Genomic DNA, 25,182 nt, shown 5'->3' with positions numbered 1-25,182 from the left:
AACAGCTTTTCCATTTACTGGATTTAAGAGAGAAAAACAGGTATAATTTAAATAAAATAGTGGAAAAAGAAAGCAACACCAAGCTTTAAATAATAAAAATCCATTTTTTTACTCCACGTCATGAAACCTTTATCAATGGTTAACAAAAGTTTAAATTAAATCAAACACAATATAAAAGAAGTTATTACGGTGCAAGTTTCATTTATTTGTTTTATTTGTGTTAATTTTTTTCTTTTTACGTTACCTTTAGTTTAGATTAATCTTTCTTTCCCGTTGATAAAGGCTCCCATATGTAGTCAAATACTTGGACTTTTATTATTTAAAGGTTGTTGTTTTTTTTCCCACTGTTTGATTTAAATTATACCCTTTTTATTTCTCCGTGAGAAATTTTCTATTGGGGTTGGGGGGGGGGGGTTCAGTAAATATATTTTTAAATGAAAGTATACTAAGAAGTATTTTTCGAGCGGAATAGTAAGAAAGAAATTCTATGGGGAGAATTCGCAGCGAGGCTGGAAATGTCGAGAGGGTATTTCCCGGGAGAAGGATTTTAAGCTGTTGGAAATTTCAGTCGAGGAGTTTTTTATTGGGCTTGGGGATTTTCCAAGGAGGTGGGTCGGATTTCCTTGGATTATTTGAAAACGACCGGGAAATAAACAAAAAAAAAGATTTTCTACTGAATTTAGGAGCAGTATTAAAACTTAAACAAACAGAAATTATTCCGTATATGAAGGGGGATACCACCTCTTAACTTTACGTTAAGTTTGGCTTTGTGTCCTAATTCCCTAAGAACAATTCTTGAAACACAAGGGATGCTTAATTAGAGTCAGACCCGCTTTAAAAATATGTAAAAAACTTAAAATACTTAAAAATGGTTTAATTTGTGATCGTCTTAAGCTTTAATGTTGCTCCTTACTTTCGGTAGAAAATCTTTTTTAATGAAATAATATAATTACTAAACCAACGTCCATGATCTAATAGCCCAGATTAATTTATCAACCGGAAATTTTGATTAACTCAGTCAAGCTAACTTTCATTTTTCCAAATTTTTATTTTAGAATTAGTAGAGTAAACTACAAATTTCTGAAACTATAAAGAGCTACTATTAGTTAATGCCGAAGCGCTTTTATTATAATACCACATATATGTTTTCATCATTATTAGGTTTACTACTCCGACAATAACAAAACGATAAGCACGAAGATAAAGCTAAAGTGACTAGAGCGTAAGTAAGTTAACAGTTTTTTGATCAGGACTCCAATGGGTGTAAATTACCTCTCATAAAACAACTGTTTATTGTCAACAATTTTAATTTAATGCTACAAGCACTTAAAAATTCTGGCAACTAAGAGAAAACTACATAGACATGGCTTGCTTCAATAGTAATTGAAAATTTAAAGAAGGAAATTCTGAGGACACTAAATGTATCAAAAGTATCTCCAGGTAATTCCAAATGGAAAGAATTCAATTTTCGCCCAACTTCGGAGAAAAGTAAGATGTAGCTAATTGGGTTGGACCTTCTGAAAAGCTAAATAAATATTGTCCTAGTTTAAAGGCAACATTGTGCCGTATTTGCATCGAAACATAAAGTCACACAGTCTACACAAAATGGAAGGACGGTCATCCAATATTGCATCACTTCATGCAAACATTAGAAAAGTTGAGAAAGTCAGTCGATCTTTGGGAAAGGACGGGTAGATGTTCCAGAAACTATCAAAGATGTAGTATCTAGGGCAAAATTTTCGTGAGCGATTCTTTCTATCAATACGAAGAGAGGATTTGAACTCTAGAATCTCTTCAGCTGAAGGAATTTCCTTGTTGTTCAAACCAGGGGACTGTAAGTTTCCTGTAAATATTTTCGGCTATGGTGATTCCAATAGTAAAGTTTTCATTTCGAGCTGACGCTTTTTTTTGACGATGTTCATATAGCTTTTCAGGAATCCCAAGTCAATTAGCTACCTCCTAATTTTCTTCCAAAGTTGGGTCAAGATTAATTTTTACCTTATTGGAATTACCAGAACTAGAATTTTCTTTTGATATAGTTATTGACGTCATAATTTAATCCTTTAGAGTTTCAATTACTGTTGGAGCAATTTATGTTTATGTTGTTTTTTTCTTTGCTGCCAGAATTTCTAAATGTTGAATATGTTAAAATTTGTTTTAATGCATGAAACAAAAAATCTGTTTTGGGAGAGGGAATTTAAATCCAATGAAGTCCAGCTGAAAAACAGTTAACATACTTCCACTCTGAACATTTGAGCCTTGTCTTAGTTCTTATCGTTCTGTGACTCTTGGGGTAGTAATGATAGTAAAAAACATGTTTGATATATTGGTATAATTATCATAGCCTTCTAGTATTGACTAGCAGTAGCTCTCGACAGTTCCAGAAAATTGCAGCTTACTCTACTAGAAAAACTTCGAAAAATGAAGATTAGCTTCACTAAGTTAATTCTTACAACATATTCCGTTGATAAATTAATCAAATCTATTAAGCTATGGAAATAGGTTTATTGATTATATTCTGTTGAAAGTATTGCAATACTTATATTATATTCGGAATCTTGCGGCGGTGTTAGCTTATTTGTTAGGTTGTTTTTTCTTATTTTCATCGATTTAGTTTTTTACTACCACTACTGTGGATATAATACTCGTCTTTACAGTAACGCTTAACGATCGAGTGCAGATTTTATATGCCTTTTTTTTTATTCTCTATTGATGTACAGTTTGTTTTAATACAGCAGAAATTTTTTAGTGATTACATCCTTCTATTTACATTGGGTAATTTCTCTGCGTTTTAATGTTTTTTTTTCATTGAAAAAGTTTTTTTTTTATCGACCCTTTAACTTTTTTTAACTTTTATAAGATCTAATTATAAAATATGGCAGCAAGTTTTTGTCATCTGAAGAAACATAAATTGTATTTGTCGTGAACAATTTTTTTAGAGTCTGAAATGGAGATATTGGTAATGCTTACTTTTTTTAATTGGATCTCTGAAATACAAAAATATGGTTTAGTACAAATTTTGAGCCATGCTAGCCTAGTGGTTATTATGCTAGACCTGAAATTCTTTATCCGTGAAACAATGGGTTTGAATTCTGGTGTCCCTTGTTATTTGGTTTACAAGGGTGGTCAGTCGCTTGATTCTGTATGCTTAGGCAGAGTCGACCCAGTACTAAATGAGTACTTGGAGAAATCTGGTGAAGGAAAACAGGAAGGGTATACGAAAGCAAAGGATGGCTGGCCCCAAGCTCCGCTTCCATTTCTTGGCTGAATGCCCATGAAACAAAGGTCAGCACCGCTAATAGAAGCTGTAAGGTCCGATGTGATACTCTTTACATATACCTCTAGTTTTCGGTGTGATGAAGTCGAAGGAAAAACAATGGCAAAGAGGACATAAACACGTATGTTTTTTTCTGAACTATGTAATGACAGAAAGAGTCCACAGGGAATTGTGGTAGTCAAAGAAGTAGAATGCAGGTTGCATGACCAGGGAATATAGAAAATGAGTAAGATATCGGATATGGTGCAAGTAAACATATTTTAATTTAACTTTTATAATTTAATTCAAATTTTAAATTCCCTATTTTGTCAGATCAATTCAATTTTCAAGTAATTTAAGGTTTCATTGTGGATAATTTGGATTAAAGAAATGTTTGGGAGAAGTTTGATGTCTCGTCTTATTTTGTCCAAGCTTCGGTCAAGGTAATGAAGCTCAAAAGGAATCGTGGATCCCGATAACTTTTGCTTGGAAGGAACTCCGAAAAGAACTGATATCAATTCGAGTTTCGAAACTTTTAAAAAGAAGTAAAAAATTCTATATAATAGAACAAACGCCAATCAATTAACGGCGCCTTGATGCAGAGCATCATTGGACCCCCCCACCGCCAAATTTTATTTCGGTGCGGCTTCGGGGACCAGTTGGAACAGTATTTTCGCTATCCAACTAAAACTGAACGGTATCATAATTTCCGAACACCGCCTTTTTTGTCTCTTTTGGAAGATTTTGAATGCCCGAAGCAAATAAGATATCAGAACAGTGTTTTCTAAGTATACCGGTATCTGCTAGAAGTGCAACCTTTTGTTAAAAATCTACCATATTGTTTGCCAAATATGGAGATGTTGAGTCTTAGTTGAGGAAATCATTCTGACCTATGAAAAAACTCTCTGTCCACCTTTTTGTGTACATTTTTGTGTGTCATGTTGGCTATTATTGTATTTGTTTTTCTTTATTATTTCCGTTTGGTCTTTTTCTGTAGATTATTTGACAGTTATTAATAAAAGTCGTTCATAATAAGAAATGCATACTGTGTAGTATGATTTAATTCCCCCGTTTCATGACTCGCACAGACGTTTTGTAGCTCAGAGTTACCATCATTACAAATTATATAGGTAGTTGAAAAGATTCACAAAAGGCTTAATGGCTAAATTACTAGAGTTTGACTTAAGGCAAAACTATTTTTTCAGGTGTAAACCGCGAAGCCCGTGCTCTCAGTCGAAGTCCACTAAAAGAAAACTAAAATAGAAATCAGAAACTGTAATCTGTCCAGATTTATTCTGCAGATATAAATAAAAGATCAATCAGAATCTCCTACTATTTCTTCATCTTCTTCAAGATTTCGAAGAGCTTTAAAATAAGGTGATTTCGCAGTGGAATCTACTTCTTCCCTCACATCAAAAGAATGTATTATTAATGTACTCAACCAATTGAACATTGATTTGTCCTCGACTTCACCACGAACAACTGTCGGTACAATCCATTCATTAAAAAAACCTTTAATCTCATCTTGATAGTTATCCCATATTAAAGGTTCGTGGGTTCCGTCACTACCGTATCGGGTGTTATACTTATCATAGTGAGGCTCTTCTAAGACAAGTCCTAATGCCGGCGCTATTGGTATATCTATACGACTTTGCAACCATGCTTTATCTATGACCTCTTTGGAAGCTAAGCCACGCATAATTGCTATGACTGTTCCAATCATTTTTCGAATCTGATGCAGCATAAAACTTTGACCTGTAAAAAATTAAGGCTGTTTTACAACATAATTGAAAAATAAACCTAAAAAGTTCAACTCAAATAGTCTAACAAAACTATATTTAACAAAAAATTACATTAAAACTGGCTGAGGCAAGTAAAGTAAAATTCAAGTGAAGAAAATATAGTGACGTTTTTATAAGACTAGGTCAAGAAAAAGAAGAATCTTTTACATTCTGAGTTTTATACAATCTATAAAACTAAAATGAGCAATTTTTCAAAACAGTCCCAGCATCCTTACCTCAGCGAAGTTCAGCCAGGACTGAAAAATAAATTGTTATGAAACGAGGCAATTCAATGAAATGAAAGAAAATGATTTAAAACAGGTTTTTAATAACAGCCTAGCTTTTTTCGCTGCTGATCTTATAGGTCTATTTGTGACGGGTTCTGTGTTAATATTTATTGGTTTTTTTAAATATTTTGTAAGGTCAATTTTAATTAAATTTGTGTATAAAGCATTCAGTGAATATTCTCCAAAATCCCTATTTAAGGAAATATTATTATTAATCTTAAGTCCGATTTCAATTGCTTCTCGAACTATTTGCTTTATGCCTAGATCATTGCTAATAATGGCGGATTCTTCAAAAAGTATTTCGTGGCTAGGATTTTCGAAAACAAGGCTACTTAAAGCAGAATTAAAAGAAACAGAAGTAATATTATTAGAATTCAGAGCTTTGGTGATATTAAATAAAAAAAACAAGTTTTTTGAAATAAAAGTAAGGAGCGACATTAAAACTTAAAACGAACAGAAATTACTCCGTATATGAAAGGGGCTTTTCCTCCTCGACAACCCGCTCTTTACGCTAAAGTTTTTTATTGTTTTAAAAAGTAGAGTTGCGAGAAAGAATCAAACTTTAGCGCAAGGAACGGGGTGTCGAGGAGGAAAAGCCCCTTTCATATATGGAGTAATTTCTGTTCGTTTTAAGTTTTAATGTCACTCCTTACTTTCATTTCAAAAAACTTGTTTTTTTAATTTAATTTCTGAAAGTTTTTGAATTAATGCATGTCTGATTTTGGCTCTCCGTACATAAATTATTAAAATGAAATTTGCATATTAATTCTTTTTTTGGCTAAATGGCTTTCTCTTAGTTTTGATCAGACGATTTTGAGAAATAAGGGGTGGGGAAGGAGGGCTAGTTGCCCTCCAATTTTTCGAATTAACTTACGTAACAAACTTTTATATTCTTATATTTTTGATTATATATATATGAGGGGATTGGTCCCCTCGTTAATACCTCGCTCTTCACACTAAATCTTGTTTTGTCCCAATTCTTTAAGAATGACCCCTGAATCAGAAAGGCCGTGGAATAAATAGTTGAAATTACTTAAAAAAATTTTAACATAAAGAGCGAAGTATCTATCTCCTCCTAAATACCTCGCTCTTTATGCTAAAGTATTTTTAGAACCCCTCATATGCGTAATAATCTCTGTTCGTTTTAAGTTTTAATGCTTCTCCTTACTTTCAATTGAAAAAACTTTTTCATGTTTATATTTTCATTTTTTTTTTTTAATAGTAATGCTAGAAAATCCTGCGCCCTTTTCATTGAATTTCTCTTCCCCCATGAAATATTCCTCCAAGGAAAGATCCTCCCATATAGCCCCCTCCCCTGAACCCCACACCCAAACCAAAAAAACCCCCCTGATACCGTCGGTACACTCCCCAGTAACCATTACGGTATGTAAACATTGGTCAAAGTTTGTAACTTGCAGCCCCTCCCCCAGGGACTGTGGGGGGTAAGTCATCCCCAAAGACATACTTATTATGGTTTTTGATTATGCGGAACAAAATGGCTATCTCAAAATTTTGATGCATTGACTTTGGGAAAAAAATGAGTGTGGGAGGGGACCTAGGTGCCCTCCAATTTTTTTGGGCACTTAAAAAGGGCACTATAACTTTTCATTTCCGTTAGAATGAGCCCTCTTGCAACACTCTAGGACCACTTGGTCGATACGATGACCCATGAAAAAAAAAAAAAAAACAAAAAAAAAACAAACAAACAAATAAACACGCACCCGTGATTTGTCTTCTGGCAAAAAATACGAAATTCAACATTTTGTAGATTAGACCTTGAAATTTTTTCTATAGGGTTCTCTGATACGCTGAATGCGATGGTGTGATTTTCGTTAAGATCCTATGACTTTTAGGGGGTGTTACCCCCTATTTTCCAAAATAAGGCAAATTTTCTCAGGCTCGTAACTTTTGATGACAAAGACTAAATATGATGAAACTTATATATTTAAAATCAGCATAAAAATTCGATTCTTTTGATATATCTTTTAGCATCAAAATTACGTTTTTTAGAGTTTCGTTTACTATTTAGCCGGGTCGCTCCTTACTACAGTTCGTTACCACGAACTGTTTGATCATCTTTATGTTGTTGTAGGCGTTTCTCGAAATTCTGGTGGGTTCTCCCTACATAGAATTTGCCACAGTCGCGTGGTATTTTATAGACACCTCTTTGGCGAGTAACTGGAGTCTTATCTTTACCAGAACTTAGGAGATTTATGATTTTCAAATTATTGGTAAATACAACATACAGATTATTTTGTGTGTATACTTTTTTAAGATTTCTAGTGATTTTTGAAATATATGGGAGGTAAATTATGTTCTGGGGCTTATCGGGATTTTCACACGGTAAATTATCGTTGATTTTATGGGAGTGTCTTTTCACTCTACGGTTAATTGTATTATTAATAAATAAAACAGGATATACATTTCCAAAAAGTATGTCCCTGATAAAGTCTAGTTCAGCTGTGATGTAGGAATCAGAACAAATATTCAGGGCACGATCTACGAGAGATATTACGACACCTCTTTTAACTTATAGGGGGTGGTTTGATTCAAAATATAAATATCTATTGTTTTGTTTTTACTCAGTTTAGTTTTGTTTGTTTATACTCAGATCATCCCAAAAGTTCCCAATCCCTGTAATGGGTTCAACAGTCGTTCATATTCCAAACACTTGAAATCGACAAAGACGTTTAGTGAACGTGGGGTTAAACTTCGAAACTATTTTTTTTGTTTTTTTACATCCCACATTGCTATGCCCATTTCGGTTTACCCTTTCAAGGGTCTATCTCTTATAGCATCCCTTTAGTGTAAACTCAATTTCGCGGGTCAGCTGGTTATCGAACAACATATTTCCAAGTATATACTACTGCCTATAACCATGCAGGGAAGATTTAACACTATAAAATTATAAATACCTCCCTTCTTCACATTATTGTTTTCCTAACATACATGAGTAGTCATTCCTAACATACCCGAGCAGTTAAGGTTTTCAAATCCGTTCTTATGCAGAAAAATATCTAATCGCGTGAAAGCGCTCTTACGAGGACCTTAACTCGTTCAGACAATGACTAAGTTTCAGAAGACATTCCTACTGTAAAGACTTTAAATACCTAAGATGAATGACCTCGTAAAAAACCAAAAACAAAAGCAATATATCAACAATGTTGATAACGGTATGTTTGTCCTTTCGTCTTACTATTAATAAATTTGTTGTTGTCATTTCCAAACTTTTACCTTATGGTCACCACGGGCGCTTTATTTGATAATTCTCGTTAACAAAACAGTCTTAAATAAAAATCCAAAACTTTAGATAATTTAAACAAAAAGAGCAGCTAGTTCTGATGTTAAGAAACTTCTCATAAGAAGAGCAACCAGCACAATTCAAACTTAGCAACACTGTTTTCACCCTCTCCTCCATTTACTCCCCACCATCAGTATTTATACTACATCCCTTATTAGTCCATGTACCTAAAGACAAACTTTACTTGTAAACCATAAAGATCGATCTTTAAAATAATCTTAAATTATTCTTGCTGTGTTATTTCTAGCTTATAGGCCAAGAAACGGAGTTAAGCACCACCGGTAAAGACTCTTTACTCCATTACCACATGTTTTATCTTCTTTTTATCGTCGTTATTTATTCTAAAGTGAAAAAAAATTGCCACTGCTGACTATAGTGAGTAAATCTAGAGACTCATTTAAAGATATTCAGAAGTAGCATTGAGCTTAATCAAGGCCAATTGAAATGAAATTGAAGAAAATAAATAATTACCTTTAATGTGAATGGGAATAAATTCAATTCCTTCTCGAACAAAAGGTTCTCCACATTTGAATTCCATTATGAATCTTCTGCAGCTGGGATCAGTCGGCTTTCTGGAAGAAAACAATGGGCAAAAAATTAATTCCAGTTACAATCATGCCCAAAAACGAAATTGCATATCTTATATTTTGTATTTTTATAAGAATTCGAAAATGAGAATCTTTTGTTTTTCATAAGAGTGAGGTACCTAGTTTTTGCAAAAATAAAGAACATAGTGTTTTAAATAATATAGCCTGTGGATAATCAACGATCCTTTATCCCGATTATGGCCGGTTTTTACTGTCTCACCATCATTAGAAAAGTAACTGCAATCTAGTGGAAGGGAAACCACAATCCACCATAGTCAAAAAAAGAAAGCCAGGCTTACGAACAGACTATTTGGTGAAAATATTTCCTACGTAGTACAATTTTGAAAACAGAAATTTTCATTTAGATTCAATTAAAAGTAACTTATAATTACGAGAAGAATGCTTCAAGAGCTTCACACAAAACCTATCAAAAATGGTGTCAAATCAAAATATAAGTAGTTAATTGTAATCAAAACTAAGAAAAACCCTGAACTAAGGGTCTACAGTCCCCCATGTTGAAATACAAGGACAACCACGCTTTTGCCTTGGTAGCATATAAGTGTCTCTTTTTGACCCCCGAAGTGATGTTAGGTAAATAAAGCCTGGCCAATGCAGTAAGTGGATAGAAAGCCTTCTAATATTTGGTGTTGTAATTCATTTTAGAAACAAAGATGTATACTTCAGTTTTGGGCAAAGATTAACACAACAAAAAATAAATTTTTGAGTTCTCATTAAAGAATAAAATCAAATTTGTTACGTACTTGGCTGACATCAGATCTTGATGTGCATACGATATAAAAATCAAATATCATCAACTTTTACAAAAGTTGGCTTGAAAATACAGAATTCTTCTTTGTTTTAAAAGGATGACACAGTGGCTTCACTAATGGACAGCAAAATATTTTCATGATTCACATGGAAATTTCAATTGGATCAAATTAATCCGGTCGGATCTGGAGAAACAGTTTCAGAATCAGTGAGAGCCAAGCAAAGAGCACACATTTAGCTACATCAGGTAGTCGAAGATTCTGCGATGCCATTTCTATTGACAAGCCATGAAAGTTTAATTTCAGCCTATTCTCAATTATGTAAATTATATCATAACCTAAGAAATATACGCAAAGAAACGAAAATATGCTGAAACACAATGTCTTGTTAAAAATTTTTCTTCATTTAAGATCATATTTAACATTAGATGTTCGCTATCCATCCATGATAAATCTTTTACGATAAATTCTTGATAAACATTCATTGGCTGTAAGTGCAAACAGACACTTTTAAAGAAGATGGTGCGCATCAGAAGATTTTCCAAAAAGGAGGATGACTTAAACCAACAGAAAATGCAGTTTTAAGTTTACATTTTCCTGGGTGGGGTTCATTAATTCAATCATAAGGATGAGGGGTTGGGGATATAAATTTCTAGAATTAAAATATAAGTTTGAAAATATAAATTTCCGTGGATTATATTGACAAATTAAAAAAAAACAGGCACAAAGCGCTTACGTTTGTTACTGATGAAGATGGGGCACAGAATCGTTCTATGGGTGGGGTGAACTGGAGCACCACGATCAAGATTCTTAAGTGATAATTACTTCGTCCTCTCCTGGGTCATACGAAATTCTTTTTTTTTGCTAATTTAGTCATTTGGTAAGATAGAGCTTGAAAAACAGAAACTGAACTATCCTACAACTAATTTCCGAAAGAATTTCTATATGCGAGTCTTGGAGCTCCTCTGAACTGAGCACGCTCAATTAATTGGTCTTGTGTGTTTCCAGTATATTATTTCTTCCTTAAGACACTGAAAGTGTCTTTTTCTTTTTTAAGCGCATCTCAAAATGCACTAAAAATGGGACCATATTCAGTTGTAAATATGTTACTGTTCAATTCCATTTGTTACTACGTCCAATATTTTATAGTCGACAAGCATGCATTTCGATTTTTAGTTTCTAGAACACGGCTTAAATCGTACGAAAAAATTTTCTTACATCAATGTTACGTTAAAAAACTAAATTAGGATTGGGAGGATATATAGATAAACGAGTATATATAAGATAGTTAAAAATAAGCTTGAACTAGGTACATCATAATTACTACAAGAAAACAGACGAACATTTATATAGATGAAAACATAATTAAGTAAAAAATATAGTCTTTGGTGGCACTTTTTTCCTTGTTTTTTACAAAGCATTTCAGATTGTTTTGGGGTTGTGCCAATTGGGATGGCTTTAAAAGTGCATATGCGGTATGGTTTGGTTAAATTTTGCTAAAATCGCCACACATAAATTACGCATGCCATGGTCATGATATTAAGTCCATAGTTAAATGGTTTACACAACATGCATTAATACAAATCAGAGCTACAGCTCTTAACACCTTAGTAACCTTACTAAGGTCACCTTGTGACCTTAGTAACACTACTCTAGGAATCGATTCTAATACCACAGTATTTTAGTAAAACTTGAACTATTAATCTGTTTCTTTTTAATAAATGTATCATTTAATAATAGATACTAACAGATGTATAAAATAAATGCAGATGGCATCCTAAATTCGGTCAATTTGGCATAGGCAAGAAAAACAATATTTTTAACAAGCTGCAATAATATTGGGGCAAAATAACCTACCAAATAACCAATAAAATCTTTGCGCACAAAATGGCCAAATGACAGAAAGCAAGCCTTACAGATTATATTATTGAAAAATTGACATTGTTAGTATCAATGTAGTTCGTTAGAATACATAGGAGTACCGCGATTGATTTTTGAACTTCAGAGTTCTTTTGAAGTTCAAAATTTGAAGTCTGAACCCTCGATCGGTTTATAAAACTAGTCTAAGGCTACCATTCAGGAAGGGTAACTGCTTACCAGTCATTATAACGTTGATAGGCTTCAGGAGGAAAATCTGAGTAGGAGACTCCAAGAACATTTGGACATAAAATTGGAAATGACAATGTCGAAAATGGACAGATGGATTTAAAAAAACTATTTCTGTAAAGAAGCAAACAATATTTTCAGAAGGAAAACAGCTTCGTGAAAAGTAGCAAGGAATATTAGCGAAGAAGCTCACAGTTTCGTAGAAGAGAAATTGTTTTTTTTTATAACAATTGTTGATTAGACGCCCTCTGGGCCAGTAATGGCTCTGAAGGATCTTTACCATTTATTTATAATAACCTTTGGATGAATAGATCAACAAAACCAAGTTTTTAATTACGATAGATTTACCTCTTGCTTTCAGAGAAGCCACGAGTTGAAGGAGAGAATAATCTTTTGAGGGATAGAGAATCTTCTGAGGGACGACAAAAAGAGGAGACTAAGAGAAATAGTGAAAACAATAAAGCATAAAAGGAGTGAAAAACTAAAAAACATGCACAAAACTGACGAGGACCAGGAAGATGCAGCTAAACGACATAGCAGTTAATATTGCATTGGCTTGTTGAGAAATTGAGCGCTAGAAGTCAGTTTGGACTAATCCTAGTTATAGATAATAATAGCTGAAAAGCGATTGAGCGTACAAACCTCCTTTAGTACTGAGTTTTATCGACTGTGAAAAGGCATTTGATTGAAAAGATAAAATTGCTTCGATTAAATTAGTAAGTGGGGTTAGTCATTGGTTCAATATAGAATGAAGAGTTGAAATTGATTGCAGTTGATTCCTATGTTTGAAATATGTGTTTTTAATAATGACTGTGTTTTATCCCGGTGTTTTATGCAGATTATTCTGATGGTTTTGTTCTAAGGGACAAGGCAAAGACTATAGGTGAACACAGTTTTAAATAAAATTTATTGGCAATGAAAGGTAAAATTCTTTTACGTTACAGATGATATGAATATCCTAAATTCACGTATTGACAAAAATGAATGAAATTATGTGAATCTTAAGAATTCAGAGTTCCAAAGTAGGTGCGAACCTTGTTAGTAATGAAGAAAGGCGCAATGAATACGTAAAAACACAGAATACGAAAGATATAGTGTGTTTTTCCATTGTTGGAAAAAAAAAGCTTTTTGAAGATGTTTCAGGACAAAAGTTAGAGTACTAGAGACCACAGTATTGACAGCTATTCAGCATAGCTATGAAAATAAGGTGCCTCACAAGGAAATAGAAGGAATTATACATTTCTTTCAATAAGATTTGTAAAATATTGGTTCTTTGAACTCTTTTGAATGGTCGCATATCGAACAATAGCCTGGTATAAAAAAGAAATTTGGTCTGACTGTTTAGTTCAGTCTAACAAAAGTGACATTTGGTCCCGTTTTACTGATAAGGAGTGACCGACTGCAAAAAATTCAACAGTTTGCAATCGAACTGGGACTAAAGAAAAGCAGCGACCAATGTAAGATCCAGATCTATCGACAAATGTCTCTGCGAAGGGCTGCCTCGACCCTTTTGGGGTACCTGCAAGACTGGAAACCTTGCCGTCAGCTCTACTCCCACTTAAGGAGTGGCACCCTTCGAAGAAATTATAGCCTAGTAAACGAAACAACATTAGCAATCCTGACTAAAGGATAATTCTTCTGGTCATGGCCTGTTTTGACGGGCGTTTTCGGGCTGAAAAATTTCTTCATGGCTGGTTTATCTACTATGGGTTGCCTCCCTGTAGTAGAATAATATTTGTAGGCGTGAATATATAATGACTTGACTTATGTCTCCGGCCGGGCACTGCTCGGCCTAGAGTGACGTCACCCCCTCCATTCGCATGTGTCCGTGGCGAGTATTTGCGCTTCGCCTGGTCTTATGCTTGCCATCGCCAGGAACTCAGACAGGCTGTCAGACCATCGTTTCTTCGGTCAGCCGCGAGGTCACTTCCAACCGGGTTTGATATGGTCGAAGTCGTAAATCGTCTTTGCTGGTAGATGTAGTTGCATTCGAAGCAGGTGCCCGAACCATCGTAAGGTTCACTCGGCTGCTTGAGTTGAAAACTGAGACTGCTTTGGGAGCTGCAGAAGCTTCTCATTGGTGACGAAGTCGGACCATCGTAGGCTCTCGATTCTCCTCATTTTTTTTACAGAAATACGTCGATTTCCTTGAGGTTTACAGTTGATGCTTGCCATGTCTCAGATCCGTAAAGCATCACAGAGCCGACTAGGGCGTTGAAGATCCGCAGTTTCGTTTTATGACTGATGTTCGGTTTGCGCCAGAGGTGACGGTTCAGTCTACCGATGGCAGAAGACGCTTTGGATAACCTCGCTTGCAGAACGGGTATAAGTGAGCCATCTGAAGAAATTATGGAGCCCAGGTAGGTGAACTCTTGAAAAACATCGACTCCAGTGGTGCTGTCCAGGCGAACTGGAGAGTTAACAGTAGGAGAAGACGGGTCAATGGGCATAATTTTAGTTTTTTTCCAGTTTATATGCAATCCTACTTTGGCAGAAACTGTGTAAGAAAGGTGATAAGAGTGAGTGTGGTAATTATAGAGGCATTAGTCTGGCATCTATAGGTAGCCAATTACTTAGTAATATGATACTTTTTAGACTGATAAATGTTGTAAACAGTTTTAAGAGAAGAGCAGTGCGGTTTTAGAAAAGGTAGAGGATGTATGGACCGAATTTTCACTCTTAAGTTAATAATTAAAAAGTGCCTGAGCGGTCAAACACCTTTGGTACTCAGTTTTATAGATTCTGAGCAAACGTTCGATTCTGTTGAAGAAGAGCTTCAGCAAAGGTCTTATCCTTGTATGGTATACCAGACAAATAGATTAATGATACATTAATAAGCACAAGAATAACACTGCTGCTGTTAAGGTAGGAAATGAGGTTAGCAGCTGCTTTTGTATAAAATCAGGAGTTAAGCCGGGTTGTGTTCAAAGCCCCTTTATATTGATCATTTTGATGGACTTGTCTTAAGGAGCCCAAGAAAGGCAGTGAAAGACCACTGAATCAAATGGAGAGGAAAAACTCTCCTGGAATTAGATTATGCTGATGATTTAGGCATCCTAGATGAAAGTGTGAGCAAAATGAATGGATTTTTAGAGGTTTTGTGAGTTCAGGGTGCTAGAATAGGTTTGAAAATTAATGTTAAGAAGACTAAGTCACTAAGGCTACGAATAAGCGAAGATGAAAAGGTAACGTTGGGTAACGAAAAGACTGATCAGGTGGGCATCTTCCTCTTATCTTGGTAGTATTATTAGTAAAGACGGTTAAGGCAGTAAAGAGGTTAAAAGTAGAATAGCCAAGGCTCAGGGTGTTTTTCACAGTTAAAAAAATTTGGAAGAATAAAAAGATAAGTTTGCAAACCAGGATTCGAATTTTGGAAGCTAAAGTGATGACAGTGGTCAAACATGGTTCTGAAGCATGGGTGCCCCAAAAAGCGGATGAAGATTTGCAAGATGTTTTCTAGAGAAATTGCCTACGGATTGTCCTGGGTACCCTGCCGACTGACAATAATATTTGAAACAGTAGGCTATACGAAAAATGTTTTTCAATCCCGCTTTCTAGGGCTATAATGAAAGAAAGGATGAGATGGCTAGGGAAGGTTGTGCGGATGAAGGTTGACAAATTGCCGAAGATTGTCTCTACAAAGCTAGATTTTGCAGTTATTTTGAATTAGTGTCAGTACTTGAAATAAATCAAAATAAACAGCCAGTAAAATAACGCAACACAACATTTCAATCTCCATAAAAGGCACTGAAAATAATTACCTCCTGGCAGTAAAATTGTGAAATCTATGAGTTCCTTTAAAAAGAGCCAGCACTTCATTAACTTCATTCACAATTTCGGAAGTAATTCTAAAACTATCTGTTACTTCTTTATCGACAGGGGTGAAGGCGAAACTGGGTGCTATGTAGGTATAGCTCCTATAGTCACAGCTCAATTTGCTATTAAAACCTCCTGTTACTCGCTTGATTCCAAATACTTTAATTTGGTTTGGTAAATTCTCACAGACCTTATTCACAAATTCTTTTTCATCTTCTAAGGCCTCTAGAAGATATAAAGATAACACATTAGTGCCAATAATAAAAACACAAACACTAAACGCAGCATTAATAGCAAAGCAACAAGAATAAAAAAAAAATGCTCACGTGGACTTAAATTATTTAAAAAAGAACTGATTTGCAATTTTAAAGCTAAGAATATTTCGTTCAAAAAAATCATCTCATTACTATTATAAGGTAGAATAAAAATGGAGGAACGCAAATCAGATCTGACAGGATATGTTTCAAAAAGACATATTGTACATAAGGATATTTTACCTTTCTCCCCGGCTATGCACTTCATAAATATAAATTTGTTTTTTTTAAATTACTATATAAAAACTACTTTATCTCCAACTTCAATAAACTTCAAAAGCATTTCCTACCTACCGAGTAATTTGAATTTTTATAACTAAAACTGAAAGCGAGGGGCACTCACGACATTTTCTATAATTAATTAGTCATAATTTTCGTGTCATGCTCTCAAATGCTTTCATCTACAGTCTAAATACTTTCAATGTTTCCTGGTCATTTAGTTTGAAAATTTACAGATTAAAACGTTAGTCTTTTGTACGTTAGTCTTTTAAACGTTAGTCTTTTTTATTATCCTAATCTTTTATTCTTCGCCAAATCTTACTATAAGCTCGCTCTTCACATTAATAGAAAAAAATTTTACGTACTTTGCTGAGAGAACCTTTCAAAATAAGAAGCCATTCAAGAATCTTTCAAGGCATTAACCTTAAGATTAAAAATATTTTAAACAATTTTCACTTAGCAAATTTATATCTAAGGATTTACACCAGTAAAGCCTGTAACACTTCAACCCAACAGCGTACCTAGCTCTACTTTAAAACAGCCAGTAGAATCGGTGTGAAACAGGTATCAGATAAAAAGCAGTAAATCAGACAGTTGGTGGTAACGAACTGTAGTAAGGAGTGACCCGGCTCAATAGTAACCAAAACTATAAAAAACAGAATATTGATACCGATAGTTACATCAAAAGAATTACATTTTAATGCTGATTTTAAATATATAAGTTTCATCAAGTTTAGTCTTACAAATCAAAAGTTACGAGCCTGAGAAAATTTGCCCTATTTTAGAATAGGGAAAATAGGGGAAAAAATCCCCTAAAAATCATAGAATCTAAACGAAAATCAAACCATCAGATTCAGTATATCAGAGAACCTTACTATACAAGTTCCAAGCTCCTTTCTACAAAAATGTGGAGTTTTGTATTTTTTGCCAGAAGACAAATCACGGATGCGTGTATATTTGTTTGTTTGTTTGGTTTTTTTTTCTTTTTCCCAGGGGTGATCGTATTGACCCAATGGTTCTAGAATGTTGCGAGAGGGCTCATTGGAACGGAAATGAAAAGTTCTAGTTCACTTTTTAAGTGACCAAAAACTGGAGGGCACCTAGGCCCCCTCCCACGCTCATTTTTTCCCAAAGTCGTCGGATCAAAATTCTGAGATAGCCATTTTATTTAACATAGTCAAAAAACCTTATAACTATGTCTTTGGGAACGACTTACTCCCCCACAGTCCCCGTGGGAGGGGCTGCAAGTTACAAGGTTTGACCAGTGTTTGCGTATTGTAATGGTTATTGGGAAGTGTACAGACGTTTTCAGGGAGAATTTTGGTTAGGAGGAGGGGTTGAGAAGAGGAAGCTATGCGGGGGAAACTTTCTATGGAGGAATTTTTCATAGGGGAAGACGATTTCCATGACGGAGGCGCAGCATTTTCTAGCATTATTTAAAAAAACAATGAAAAAATAAACATGAAAAGTTTTTTCAACTGAAAGTAAGGAGTAGCATTAAAACTTAAAACAAACAGAAAATATTACGCATATAAGGGGCTCACCTCCTCCTAATACCTCGCTCTTTACGCTAAAGTATTTTTAGTAATTTCAACTATTTATTCTACGGCCTTTGTGATTCAGGGGACAAAATTTAAGCTTTAGTGTAAAGAGCGAGGTATTGACAAGTCGGCGAACCCTCTCAAATACGTAATAAAACATACGAATATAGAAGTTTGTTACGTAAGCTAATTCGTAAGTTATGAATAAACAACCAAGAGAGATAAAACTCTACAAAAAAGAAAACTTCAAACGAGACGACGGCCAGTAGAATTGAAAGACTAAAACAACGCGGATATTTCGCCTGTATCCAAACAAGGCGTCTTCAGCACAAGATAGAAAATTAAAAGAAAACTAACCTAAAAGCAAATAAAAATCACCACCAATAACAATAAATACAAGAAGAAGAAGTTTCAAGAAGAGAAACCAAAGTCTTTTTTCTTCTTGTAGAGTTCACTTCAAAAGGTTTGATTTCTTCTTTGTTTGTTTCGTTTTTCGTTTTTTTTTTCTGAGCACTGAGGACGACTTGGAGGAGGTACTTGTCGAATTATTTGCTTGTTTTCGTTTTCATAGTTTGCTACTGGCTGACAAAATCCTCGTTTTTCCTCATCTATTAGATTTTATTTTTCATTTATTATATCCTTTCTTCCCTTTGTTTTCATGAAAAGTAGTATAGTTCTTTGTACTAGCGGGACTTAACCTAAGTTTGTTGCGTGTGATGGGAAGCGACGAAGGGGTTACATACCCACTTATGTTTTTTTTCATTAGAAGTTACTGTTGATGCAAAATGTCAGCTCAATTTGTGTCAGCTACGTCTTCGTATTCCAAGAAATGTTGGTTACGAGATTCAAAACTTATCCTTTGACCTACGCGCAACAACTTAAATAAAAGTGCTACCAAACTTCAACTTTTTATCAAGCAAACCAGCAAACCTTACTTTAATTATGCTTGCAAGTTTGTCATCAAAAATTATTCAAATACCCAGCCACAAAGATCTTGTGCTTCCAAGTCAACAGACACGGAAGCAGGATAGTACATAATAAGAAATATCCTGTATGTCCTTTTATTCAAGAAGAAGCAGCATTTTTTTGCAGCTATAAGAAAGAGCGATAAAAAGAATTTTAAAGGAGCAGAATTTAAGCAATATAAGATATTAAACTTAACACGAGTAAAGCTTAATAGGAATGAAAGAAAATGTGTGACGATTTCACAATGTTTTCATTCTTATTGTAACATTTTGGACAAATCTAAATGCTATATTAATCAAACTTAAAGAGAGGAATACAAATTCGTTAACAATAAGTTATATTTTTGACAATCCGTTTATTTTTAATGTTTTGAAACAGTTCTTGTCTTCATCAAGACTGATGTATGGATATCCCGAGTACAAGCATCCACCAGTACGGTTGAGCATCCACCAATCTATTTAATCACTGAAAATGGCCCAAGAACTCTTGAGACCAAATGGGTCCAATCTGACCTGTCTACTTTCATTGGTTTTACATATTGAGACAAAATTTGTTTTAAATAGGAACGATTTTTATGAACAATATTTATAGAATTTAAACATTTAATGAGTGCTAAACATTAATGATTATTCGTTTTTAGTCGAATGAGATATAAGCTAGCCATATATAATGGTTTGTGGAGAGAAATAAGCTCAGGCCCCACGACATCATGTTGGACACTCTAGTTGTTCAGATTAATAAAATTGTCTTGTTATATTTTCAACAACGTGTAATATCTCTACTAAGAAGATGTAACCTTTGTACTAAATGCATGTATTAAACCACTGTTTTTAAGTTAGCCGTGACTCAGTTGTGTCTGTGAGTCTGTGCAACAATAGTGTTCTGCCGGCACAAGCCCAAGCAGCTGCGTCTTGTGTTTCAAAAGGGATCGATTTTTCGTTGATGACGTATGCTGACGACTTGCTTAATTTGAACAAGTCCGCCGATCGACTAATGAAAAACTTTAATGTGCTGAAGAGGGAATGGCAACAGTGAATAACTGTGAAGAAACAACCTCCTAAATGGAAGCTTCAACTCGCTCTGTGCTGCGAGAGAACAAACTATTCATAAGACAATACAGCTTTCACTATTAGATTTTACAATTTAATGAAGGTTTGAAGCTGAATGAAGGTTTGTTGTTTAATGTGTCAATATCTACTTGTTTTTTCAATGCGGAGCGCTGCGAGGAAAAAATCCGTTTGGGCAATTCAGTTGTCAAACCATCTGAGAGTATTGCCTACCTTGGTTTACATATCGGTCGAAGCCTCCACTGCAGGAAACGCTACTTGTGCGCAACTTGAACTGGAAATCCGGATTGTGCATGGGTCAATTATTGGCAGCAGACATCGGTTCTGCCAAAATATCTTGCGTCACTAGATAATGCCACTGTCCTTTCACATGTACTATGTATATAGGGCACAGAATGATTCCTGCTCATTAGAAAAGGGACTTGACAACCTGTCAAGGGACTTTTAGAAGTGAAAAAGGGACCATAGGGACCTAAGTTGGAAGATATTTTGATTATCATTCATGGTCAAAACATTTCTTTGCTAATGAATCAGAAGCGACTGCCAAGTCACCCTAAGAATCATCATGTTCATGAGAATTGGAAGGAGCTCATTTTCCCTGGAGACGGATCAGTTGTCTTTGTTTTCACATCTTATTTTTGTTCAAACTTTCGGTTAAGTTTATTTAAAAAAAAAAGAAAAAAGAAAAGCAACTTCAAGACTAGAAACAAATAAAAACAATCAGTAAGACTTCAGCTATCAAGCTAACTCATTCACTTCTTCAACTTCTTTGAGATATTAGTGTGCTTGCTTACCAGGTCCTACTTCCTCTTTCTTATGTCCTTTTCAGTTCGCTCTGTTTCATCTGTTCCCTTTTTTTCCTCTTCTCGTGTTTGCATAGCACTCTCTTGTAGAGAATTCGCCAATGCGATGTCCACATAATCATTTGAAGCCACCGCTCTCTGTAAACAATTTGTGGCTCCTTTCAAGAAGGCATCAACGATTGCTCGTTTTGTTTTTCAGAGGCCCCCTTTCTTTGCAATGATTCCTCAGCTCTATCTAGTCCTTTCTTTGCTAGTAATGTCAACTAAGTTCAGCTCCCTCTCTTTGTCTTGGACGCTTCGTTCAGAAGGTTGTTCTTTTGCCTTGCTCTCCACATAGTCTTAGTATTTTAACCAAGCTAAAATCAACATTAACAAGCTTCGACGCTTGCAGAAATGTCTACTCACTTCTAACGTTGTCAGTAATTATTCCAACTGGGATCTCTCAAGCCAGCACAACTATATCTGATAGAATTATAGCTTTTTTCTTTGTCTTGGGATCCAGGCACCTAGGCACTTCGAGAAGGCTAGTGTTTGGCAGCTGCCATGAAATGCCTTTGCACCCTTCGACAAAATCCTTGTCTTTCTGCCAAGGTGAGTTTCTGAGTATCTAATGCAAGCTCAACCTGCACACCTGCAATAGTGAGATGCACAAAGCGGTAGAAATTTCATCAGCACACGTAAGAATGCCAGGCTTCAGAAGTCTTGCCAAAAGAGAGAGAAGTAAATTTTTCAGATCAGCATGAAGAGCATGCACAATTACAAATGGACTTTTAGGGAGTAATTCCGAGCTCTGCGTATAGTATCTTTTTGGAAATGCTTGTCGTCCGCTCCGTGTACAAAAGTAAGAGTTCTGTTTTTTCGATTCTCAAAGTTCTTTCTGAGACTTCTATTAAGGGCGAGGAACTTCGATATCATAAGCAATTAAAGTGTATCCGATCAAACAGTCAGCGTTCACCGTGTCGCCGAGAGTTTTCTGAAAAACGCTAAGGAAAAAACAAATCCATACATACCCATCTTGTGCCGTTAGTTTTGCTAATATATATAATGTATAAATACGTTTAGTGAGGTTCCGTAGTCTGATTTTTCTTTTCTTTTTCCCTTGTTATTCTACATTCCAATTCCATGTGAATTTTCGGGCAATAAAATTACTTACTCACTTTTTTTTTACTTTAGCAAGAGTTCACGGTCAGAAGCAGCACTCTCAAACTTCCAATTGTTCGAAGCAGGAATTTTATGGGATCTCATAGATCATTCAAAAACTTTTAAGATTATTCTGAACATAAAATTAGGCAATGAGACAGATGGAAAAGAACTTTTAAACAATCAGAATAAAGAAGTTACGGTTTTGAGATTTAGTGTCAAATTCTTGAGAATTTGTTAGGATCCGTAGGGTTTTCTTTTTCTTCTATATAATTTGACAATAGGCTAAAATCCAAGGAAAAACTCGAAAAATTCAGGCAAATTAAAGGACTCGTATGATTTTTCATTGTTAAAGCTCTACTCAGTAACTACACAAATAGTGGAGAGGGAAAATAGGTTTTAAACTTATTTTTTAGGCCTTGAACATATTATTGTTTCTACCTTAGTTTAGCAGTATATGTGGTTATAACATAAAATGAAGAGGTGCCTGCAGGGATGTACATAACTGACACAAAATATTCAAAGCTGCAATATGCAACTAATGCCAAGTTCAAACACACCAAAAAACAGTTTACCAGTTAGTAAAATTAGCAACTTTGCCGTAAAACATAGTTGTTGCCTAAGTTCCATGAGCAGAAAAAAGCTCAACCGACTGGTATTTCACTCCGTGTTAACGCAATATAAAGATCATTATTATATTAACTTGAATTAAATTACATTCTACTGTACTGTAGATTACATTGTATTCTACTGTATTTATATTATGGTTTATAGAACAGAGTTTGAAAAACATTCTTATCAGCGTCTCTTAATTTACCCTAGGTGCTTAACGTACTAATATCTTACCCATTTTGAACGATAAGACTTGTTTTACAGCTGACACACCTTTGTCTGTCCGAGCGGCCCTTTGGAACTGAATTTTTTGTGGAGTTTCATATGAATCTTCGTCCATAACACCGACAGTTTTGAATGCTTTAAATAGTTCACCTTCAATAGTAGGCAACCCTTTGTTGCTGAAAATCCAAAATTAATAATAGTATTGAGCTCTCTAAATGTTTTTATATGCACTGAAAAGTAGTCAGAGCCTATAATTAGCTGTTAGCCTAACTAAGACATTCGCCAAAGATTTTTAAGTAGTGGCACAAGTCGAATTGTTTTTTTACGACCTTATGTTAAAAAAAAAAAAAAAAAAAACTTAAAACATGTTTAAGAAAAATCTTTTAACGAATTCTTCCCGAATTTTAGGGGTAAATCTGAAAAGGTTGCCGACAGTTAGACAAGAAAACAAAAATAATTATTTGAAGCTTCTTGCATGGTCAAGCTTTGGAGGTTTCATCGGGTTTAATTAATATTAACTAAAAAGAACTCTCCGAAAAAAGACTTTTTCAAAGAAAAGCACGGAACAAATTTTAATTTAAGACGAGCAACAGTAAAGTCGTATAACAATTCAAACTTTAAATGACCGGGAGTTACTCTCAAAGAATAAATGAAATCTAAACGAGAAAAAAAAACACTCAAAACCATAGAGATGAATAAATAAATCTTAAAATGAGTAAAAATTAAATTGAATACTCAAGTCAAACTTAAAACGAACAAAATTGCAACAATCAGGATGTTGGTTATTCCCCCTCCCCTAATTGATAACGTGCTAAGCATATTGTGTCATGTTGTTTTATTGAAAACTATATGTATTTTGAACAGTTTGCTTTTCTCAAAACACGAAAATAGTGAGTTGGAAGATCTATTGAGAATAAATGGAATATTTAACAGATAATTATATTAATTCTCAAAAATCTCGTTAATTCATGATTTTATTTAACTTTAATCCTTTTTATTTTCAGCGTTATAAATATAAAAATGTGTACAATAAATTTTGTTTTTAGTAAGTCGCAAATGAAGCATTAGGCTTTAGAGCTTTCACGGTTAGGGAAAAGTGAGAAACAGTAGAAAACCAGGTTAGAAATAGCTGTATTTTGATTAAGTTCAACATCCCCCTAAACCTTTTATGAAAATTTCAACTTAATGCCCTTAACATTTCTAAAATATTTTGACAACCTGGATGCATATGGTGTCTTTTGATTTTGTTTAACATCCTAATCGATAATTCCCAGGAGTTTAAACTTAATGCTATTAGCTGTTCCTGATATGTTACACCTACTCCAATTGACAACTGCTTATAATATCTTTATCCCTCTCACTGTTCTCTGAGTATTTCAACTTAATGCCTTCCCCTGACTGTTACGCTCAGATACACCATTTTGAGAACTTTGGTGCACCTAGTGTGTGCTTTCTGTTAGTGCAACACCCCTCCCCAATATTCCCAGAACTTTTCAACTAGTTAACCAAAGCCATTCGGGGGATACCACAGAAATGCTCTGTTGACAACCTGGATATAATAAGCCATTTTGACATGCAGGATACACTTAAACTACAATTTATTTCAACAGCTCTAGTTATAGCAGTAGAAGTAGCAACATTATTTGCAGTCAGAGTCGGAATCGCAGCAGTGATAACAATTCTAGTAATGGTTGTGATCATAAATCGTCGCATTTGCAGTCGCAAGTAGTCACAGTCACACGTAGTCGCTACCGTAAGTAGCCGCAACAGCAGTCGAAAGTAGTCAGTCATAAGTAGTCCCAGTCGCAAGAAATGATAGTCACAAGTAGGCACGGTCACAAGTTATAGCAGTCAAAAGTAGTCAGTCCTATGCAGTCACAGTCACCATTAGTCACAGTTCAAATCATAAGTCCCCTTAGTCACAGTCAGTCGTAGTAACAAGTAGTCGCAGTCTCTAGTAGTCAAAGTCACCGACACAAGCACTTACACTTATGGTCCAAGCCGCAAGTAGTTGCAGTAGCCACCACATACAGTCACAGTCCCAGTCGCAAGTAGTAGTTATCAAAGTCACAAGTAGTTATCTTTGATAGTTCGTTTGGGGTTTCATTTATTCCTTAATAATACTTTCTGGTCGTTTCGAGTTTGAATAGATTTTTATTTCTTCAGATCTTAGGTTTAATATGGCCTTAACTTTTCTTAAAAAACCTCTTTTTCAAAAAGTTTTTTTCAACTTAATTTCTGCTTGTTTTTGATTGCCAAAGTTTTAAAATAAAATTTTTTTTCCATTTCAAAGTTTCATCAAAGTATCAAAAATACTATCCAAGTAATAATATCAAATTAGCAAAGTAAAAAAAGTATAAGAATAAACGAAGTATCAAAATAAGAATAAGCAAC

General features: G+C 34.7%; 1 protein-coding gene across 2 annotated transcripts in view; it reads right to left on the bottom strand.

The window, feature by feature from the left end:
• Positions 1–4,530: 4,530 nt before the first annotated feature.
• LOC136036323 (pseudouridylate synthase 1 homolog) overlaps positions 4,531–25,182 on the bottom strand; it is a 39,320-nt gene continuing 18,668 nt past the window's right edge. For both annotated transcript variants that reach the window (XM_065718478.1, XM_065718479.1), the window contains 4 exons: positions 22,798–22,964; positions 15,847–16,126; positions 9,097–9,197; positions 4,531–5,011 (listed from right to left, as the gene is read on the bottom strand). In XM_065718478.1, the coding sequence (XP_065574550.1) occupies positions 4,572–5,011; positions 9,097–9,197; positions 15,847–16,126; positions 22,798–22,964 (988 nt within the window). In that variant the 3' untranslated portion in view covers positions 4,531–4,571. The remainder of the gene's footprint in view (positions 5,012–9,096; positions 9,198–15,846; positions 16,127–22,797; positions 22,965–25,182) is intronic.

This window comes from Artemia franciscana, chromosome 15, assembly GCF_032884065.1.
Source record: "Artemia franciscana chromosome 15, ASM3288406v1, whole genome shotgun sequence".
Taxonomy (NCBI): Eukaryota; Metazoa; Arthropoda; class Branchiopoda; order Anostraca; family Artemiidae; genus Artemia; species Artemia franciscana.
This window is presented reverse-complemented; position numbering and strand designations above follow the sequence as displayed.